Here is a 7058-nt window from a genome sequence, read left to right as displayed (position 1 = left end):
CGTATTGTTTTTAGAAAAAACAGGTGCAGCTACCCCAGCTTCCAAAGGTTCCCCTCCGGGCGATAAAGCTGGTCATAGTGGGAAGTAACTTATATTAGTGTCATGCATATGACACTGATCTAAGTTACTACCTCTATAGTGCAAAGTAACATAGTAGTATTATCATAGACTCATTTTGCATCGGGAAGCGCTATATTACAGTAACATATTATGTTACCACAATCACTTTTTTCCTCATTAAATACTTGCCACATAAGTAAAATTGTCTCGGGATATGTTAAGTTACTAGTTACCCCACTATGACTAGCCTAATAGTCTCGTAGATGCCCGACCTCCGTATTGAGTACTATTGACTTGAGCCCATCGCTGCTCAATGCCTGGCTGTCCTGAAAGCGAAGTCGCAAGTGGGCGCTATGGAGTCCAGCTAGCACCGCCCGTCATCGCGTACGGGATCGACCTCCCCATATATCCACGATAAGTCCAATCAGCGGCTTCATTAGTCAGTTCTAATCACCGGTTGCTTCCTCCGTAGCTAGCTCCCGTCCACCTGATCTGCCTTGCCTGCCTACTCCACTGATTAGTAAAAGCCAATGAATAGCATTCCTCCGAGGGTACTATAAGTGCTCGCGGTCGTCGTCGTCGTCGTCCCCATCCCCTCTCTTCTCCATCGCCTTCTAGCTAGCAGCAGCGCTCTCTTCTTGCTCTTCGCTATCCTGCCCGTTGTCCTCTCCCTCTTGGATCGATCCGGCCTTCGCCGGCCATGAATTGTGCCGGGGTCGCCGATGGGTTAGCTGCAGGCGAGCCGGATGCCGGCGTCGTCGGCCTGCCACGTAGGAGGAGCTGCCTGTAGTGTAGCTGAGCTATAGTGGTCGATCGATCTGCTGCTTCTTGGGGGGCGAGGAAGAAGAATATAGCCGAGGCTTTGGCGCCAGCTCTCAAGGACAGGTGCAGCTCGATTTCTTGCTTAATTTCAGAGTGATTTTGTGTTGGTTACTACTCTATTGGTTGCTTTCTGTGGTTTTGATTTGTGCTTTGGACGTGAGCTGGATATGCTTGCGATCTGGACTTAGCTTCTTTATTAGTATTTTTCTTCTAGAGATGATCACCGTGGAACAAGAGAGAATAAAGATCAAAGGTTGAAAAAAAGAGAAGAGGCCCCAATCCCCAGTAGCACATCACAGTTCGTAGTAGTAGTACCAACTCGTCCCCTCTCTCTCTCCTTTCCCCTCCATTCTTGTCGTAGGAGGGCTCTGCTTCTCTTTATTTACTACCTCCCTAGTAACACCATTGAGTTCAATCCTCCAAGCAAGATTGGGAGTAAGGACATCTCCCGTATCATCAAATTGACACAGCGGACTAGGCATCGACCATCCAGATGTGGACATTAAATGTCATTTTTTTTTCTGAAAAGAAGGATTATCTCAGCATCTGCATCAAAATGTTGCATGCGGCCATCTTTATTGAATTATTTAACGGAGTCTGACAAAGCAGATACATGAATCGACCCAAATCACCTTCCTGACCACCTCAATCGCTACCCCTACAAATTTGATGGAGTGCGTTGGCGCATCCACGCACACCATCTAATCTGATGGTCTCACGAGGCTGCCACACGGCGAGCCGATAATACCAATCGGTCTAGCAGACCCTCAGCATGCACCACATGCGCACGTTTTAGAATCCACCTCGCTATTTTTCGTCTTCCCATCTTTATGGAGAGATCAATGCATAGGCCTTGCCAGGCCCAACTGTTGCCCACGCCGCCATGACCCTACACGCGTCCATCGACACATGTCCAAAGTTGGGGCCCCGCTGCGCCACTCCACCAAGAGGGGAGAGGAGGATGAGGAGGGCCGGGCGCCGACGACGGCGGGTGGCCTCCCCTGGTGCCCGCGGGAGCACTAGAGGGATATCCTATTTTTTGTCTGACCCATTCAAACGAATAGAGCAATAAAACATACGAAATTGAAGATAAGCAGATGAAATTTAATAAACTTTGGGATATTTACAACCAACCGGACAAAATTTAATAAGTTCAAATTAAGTTTAAACTAAACTAAACTAGGCGAGGTACCGGAAGCTGACCTCGTAAGCATAGCCTGTAAGGCCGTCGGTAGCTTCGACGCCTACCGTCGTCATCGTCTCGCAAATGGCGGAAGGTCCTCCAGGCGTCGTGGCTTCCCCGCTTGACCGCTGTGGGGCGCTCCCAGACGCTTTGCTAGCTGTACCTTCACTGACTTGCGCCGCTTGTCTTCGGCGACATCAGCGGCTCAGATGTAGGCGACACGCTCAGACTATGCCAGCCCCACTTCGAGGAGTTGGTCGTTGAGCCGGCGCCGGCGGCGGGCGCTCGACCGCTCAGTCGTCTTGGACCGGCCGATGGTCCAAGCCTCCACCAGCACCCAAGCCGACGACACTTGACTATTCACGAACATCGCCCTTCGCATTCTCGGGCCACCACCTCATAGAGGCATTTGTTTGTCCGCGAAGGAGGACACGCCCCGGCTCTAGCATCTTGGAGGTAGTACTCTACATGCGAGTGTGGATTCGCCGGCACGAAGGGCTGCTCCTCCTTCTTCACGCCAAACGACCGCCGTCGGTTGCCCGCCTAGCGGCGGCGGGGAGGTCGGCTCCTCCTTCAAGTGGCGGTGCGGTGGGGGTGGGGAGTCTCCTTCACATTACGTACAATCTAGGTGTGACTGTGCGGTGGGAAGGGCGGCTCCTTCACGGGGCGTCCGATTTGGACGCCGCGGTTTCACAGAGGGGACGACAACGCCGACCGCGATTGGTTAATGATTGCCGGAGCATGATCTCCATCTATCGCGTGAACTCGTCATTAGTCGTGCTAGCAGCGATGAGCAGGGGTGCCTTCTTCTCCTCCCGAGTTGGCGTTGAACGGATCTCCTCTTCGTCGTCAGAGGAGGTCAGCTCCGGCTTTATGTTGAAAGGATCTCTCCATGATAAGTAGCCCTGATACCATAGGCGGCAACGCCAACGGATCCGGAGCTACCCCGGATAGCCGCTCGTCGGCCACCAGTTGGAGGCTTCTGATTTGTTGCCCATGTTGGCGGCCGGTGGTAGAGGTGTAGTGGTGTGTGGCAGGTTTGAAGAGGAGGAGGATAGGGCTTTGCGTCCGCGGCCGGGTGACTTTAATAGTCGGGGCAGGCGGACTGGCGAAGCTTCAATACAAGCAGCATAGGAGTAGGTCTCTCGGTCCGCTGTGTGCATGTGGGTTGGCGTTTGACCTGTCAAGCCTGAGTGAATACACGACGTGAATGGTTATAGAACAACCACGACGGGAGAGGGGTTTCTCTGTGGGTCCAAGTTGTCACAGTGCAGCGTGGCAGACATTCGGACTCCCCAACCTCTCCAATTTGATGCCGGTTTGTGAGATTTCGGATGTCCGGACATCCAAACAGTTTTGATGAATCGCTTTGGATGATTAAAAGTGTCTGGACCGTTTAATTTAAACTTTTGCGGTCTCGATTAGGTGAGAGTGAGAAACAGCTACGACGATCAATTCTAGTGATCAATTTGTTTTTGGATGATCAAATGGATAGGAAGATCAATTTTATAATTGTGCCAATTGAGCAGTTGGATGTAACATCTTGCCGTTTTTTGAGTTTGTGTTAGCCTGAAAGCATTCTACTCTTTTGAGATGTGTGACTAAGTTCTTTGTGTTATCACCAGGTTCATAGTGCTCCATCCATGATAATTGCCAAATAAGTTGTGTGGGAGAAACTTGTCTCTCTCCTAATTAATATTATACACTGGGCATTGTATTATTATATCACAATTTGGTGGTTTGTATCGTAATATTGTTTGTATTTTCTATGTTCTTTTTATGCAAATAATTAGTCAGTACAGTATATCAGTGTTTTTGTCTGTATGATACTAACTGTTGATTCCTTCCAACTGTAAGGGGAGCTGAAGTATGTCCTCTCGTGTCCTCTCGTGTCCTCTCTTGTAGTCAATATAGTATACTGTATTAGATTCAAAGTTATGCAATGAAGACTACTCCTATTATATTTTGGCAAGGAGGGAGTGGCGTATTAATGCTGAAGTTATGCGTGCATAATAATTATTTTTCCAAATTTTGGGTTCAGTTTATAACTTCAAAAATGCTACACCTATGTAATGTTTTACGAAACCTTACATAAATCCTTTGGTCGCTAATCAAACTGTCCTCCTGATTTTCAGTGTGGGCCTGCGCCCCAACTATGGCCCAATATAAGACAGCCACGTCGGATCGTACGTAAGTTACGTAGAAGACGTTATGTAGGTGTAGCTTTACTCTTATATAATTTGGTGAGGGTGAAACCAGAATTTCCCCGCTACCGAGAAATAGGAAAAACCCGTGAGAGAAAATGGGCTTGAGATAATAGAATTTGTTGGCTATTACAATATATACACTCTTAAAAGTTTGATGACATTTGGACTATGCAATGGCATGTGTACTACTAGCTTTTATCATCAGCAATGCAAAATTGTAAATCATTGCATATGTATTGCTGATTTCATTCTCTGCTGTAGCACGTTGATATCAACTCTGACAGCATGGATTTTCAGCACAAGGCGGAGGCAGTTAATTTCCGGTGACGCACACCATGGATCCCCAGACATTTGTGAGGCTCTCAGTCGGGCAGCTTGGCCTGAGGCTCCCCGGCGCAAGCGCCAGAAAGGCTTGCCACTGCGAGATCCGGCTCCGAGGCTTCCCGGTTCAGTTAGCTCCGGTGCCTCTGGAAAATTCTTCAGAGTTCCACCTTGACCCGCACGCCAACGCGGCGGTCTTCTCCCTGGACGAGCCCGGCCTCAAGGCGCTGCCGACGTCGAGGTGGTTCCGAGCCCCGGAGCCGCCGTGCCTCGAGATCGTTGTGTACGCGAGCAGGCGCGACGGCGGCGGGCACTGCGTCGGGTTGAAGCGGCGGCTGGTCGGGGCGGTCAGGGTGGACGTCGGGCCGGAGTGGCGCGACGGCAAGCCTGTGCTGCTTCGCCACGGCTGGACGGGCATCGGCAGGGCGGCGGAGCTGCACGTGCGAGTGAGGGTGGAGGCTGACCCTCGGTACGTGTTCCGGTTCGAGGACGAGGTCGCGCTGAACCCGCAGGTGGTGCAGCTCCATGGCGGCGCCAGCCAGCCCATCTTTAGCTGCAAGTTCATCCGCGACGTGAGGCGGTGAGTGCTCTGCTGTTGCTGACTGCTATGATATGAAAATTCTGGACAAAATGAAAGCTTGATGAGGTTGTTGATGTCTGATCTCTGATGTGTTGGCACTTGGCAGGGCGTCGCAGCCGGATCATTTGGGCGGGCAGTACTGGTCGAGCTCCGGAAGCGGCGTGGAGAAGGAGATGGAGATGGCGGGGAGGAGGAGGGAGAGGAAGGGCTGGAAAGTGGCGATCCACGACCTGTCCGGCTCCGCCGTGGCCGCGGCGTTCATGGCCACGCCGTTCGTGCCGGCGACGGGCCGCGACACGGTGGCGCGGTCCAACCCAGGCGCGTGGCTCATCGTCCGCGCCGACACGACGGGGTCGTCGGAGAGCTGGCAGCCGTGGGGCCGGCTGGAGGCGTGGCGGGAGTGCGCCGCGCCGGCGGGCGGCAAGGACGCCGTGTGCCTCCGGCTGCATCTTCTCCCGGAGCGGCGGGACGCGTGCGTGCTCGTGTCCGAGATGCCTCTGAGCTGCGACAAGGGCGGGGAGTTCTCCATCGACATGGACAGACAGTCGGTCCTCCCGGAGGACGCGGTGGCGTCGGAGACGCCGTCGGCGTCGTCGTACTGCGCGGCGAGCATGGGGGAGTCGTGCGCGGGCGGCGGGTTCGTGATGAGCTGCAGCGTGCAGGGCGAGGCGGCGACGGGCAGCAGGCCGCCGCTGGTGCACCTCGCCGCGCGGCACGTCATGTGCATGGAAGACGCAGCCATGTTCCTCGCGCTCGCGGCCGCCGTCGACCTCAGCGTCAAGGCGTGCCGGCCGTTCCGGAGCAGGACGGCGGCGGCCAAGAAGAAGACGGTCGCTGGCTCCTCTTCCCCCGATCCCCTGGAGCTCGACACGTAGATTAGCTAGAGCTAGCAGTCCTCACTCCTCAGTCAAGCATCAGATCATCCATGGTCACTCTGTAAATCCACTTGTTTCGACTAAACTTGTTGAAAGCACTACCGGTTTTTTCTGAACCTGCAGACACGACGACGATTCAATCACGCAGAGGCGCAGTTCGCATGATGACTCACCCTTCGTGGCGCCCCTTGACCCTCTCACGCCGGGCCTCGGTATAGGCTTTGCCGCCACAACTGGGTGTCCGGAGCGTCGTTGCCTTGGACGTGAATCTTGCCGTCGCCGCGACAAGGACCCAATGTCGGGTTCCTCGGATGACGCGACGCTCTCCTCGGCGGCGCGCATGTACCTCCAGTCATCGCTTAGAGCAACTCCAATCGGCCAAGCCAAATAGACGCACGGTTTGTCAGCCCCTATATAGGGCCTGATGGACCCCTCCCGAACTTCCCTGAACTGCCGGCCCAACCAGACAGCATCCCATCCGATCTCGAGCCGCCCCGACAGGATCCACCTGATCCTCCGATCCCGAGCCGACCCACCCCCTCTCCTCGCCGCTCCTCCCCTCGATCCCCGATCTCCTCCCCTCCTCGCCGCCCATCTTCACCGGATCCGCCGCCTCCCCCGCCCCGTCTACAGCTCCTGGCCGGCCGGATCCGCCGCCTCCCCTCCTTCCCCAGCTCCTGGCCGGCCGGGTCCTCCGCCTCCCCTCCGTCTCCAGCTCCTGGCCGGCCACCGACGCGGGCGAGCGAGCGACGGCGGACGCCGGCGTTAGGGAGCCCGCGTCGCCTGGACGCGGCGAAGCCGCCATGGACTTCAGGAAGCCGCATCCTCGTCCCATCGCCACCGCCCGAAGCCTTGGCAGACCATATAACCGGCACGACGCAAGCTACAGCGAGCGGCGCGACCAACGGAGCAACTCCTCCACGGAGGCGGCATCTACTGCGACCTCAAATTCAGCAACAACAGTACATGAACTTTCTCCCAATTTTGCATTCTTCTTCAATCTTGCCTTC

General features: G+C 54.5%; 1 protein-coding gene across 3 annotated transcripts; it reads left to right on the top strand.

The window, feature by feature from the left end:
- The first annotated feature begins 521 nt into the window (after window positions 1-521).
- Window positions 522-6160, top strand: LOC123128309 (uncharacterized). 3 transcript variants are annotated; one of them, XM_044548279.1, is made up of 4 exons: window positions 522-945; window positions 4201-4255; window positions 4570-5173; window positions 5280-6160. In XM_044548279.1, exons 3-4 carry the CDS (start codon window positions 4608-4610, stop codon window positions 6046-6048), a joined length of 1335 nt encoding a protein of 444 aa, XP_044404214.1. In that variant the 5' UTR covers window positions 522-945; window positions 4201-4255; window positions 4570-4607; the 3' UTR covers window positions 6049-6160. The 3 variants fall into 3 exon arrangements, with proteins under 3 accessions (XP_044404214.1, XP_044404213.1, XP_044404212.1); XM_044548278.1 differs by lacking the exon at window positions 4201-4255 and having other exon boundaries at window positions 4534-5173; XM_044548277.1 differs by lacking the exon at window positions 4201-4255 and having other exon boundaries at window positions 524-945.
- The last annotated feature ends 898 nt before the right edge of the window (window positions 6161-7058 follow it).

This window comes from Triticum aestivum, chromosome 6A, assembly GCF_018294505.1.
Source record: "Triticum aestivum cultivar Chinese Spring chromosome 6A, IWGSC CS RefSeq v2.1, whole genome shotgun sequence".
In the NCBI taxonomy this organism is placed as follows: Eukaryota; Viridiplantae; Streptophyta; class Magnoliopsida; order Poales; family Poaceae; genus Triticum; species Triticum aestivum.
Note: the sequence above shows the minus strand (reverse complement) of the source record. Positions and strands in the feature narration are given on the sequence as shown.

Excerpts from the sequence above, each read along its gene's own strand:
- LOC123128309 (XM_044548278.1), top strand. The coding sequence starts at position 4,608 with ATGGATCCCCAGACATTTGTGAGGCTCTCAGTCGGGCAGCTTGGCCTG. Across the intron at positions 5,174-5,279 it reads TTCATCCGCGACGTGAGGCG|GGCGTCGCAGCCGGATCATT; the intron begins GTGAGTGCTCTG and ends GGCACTTGGCAG.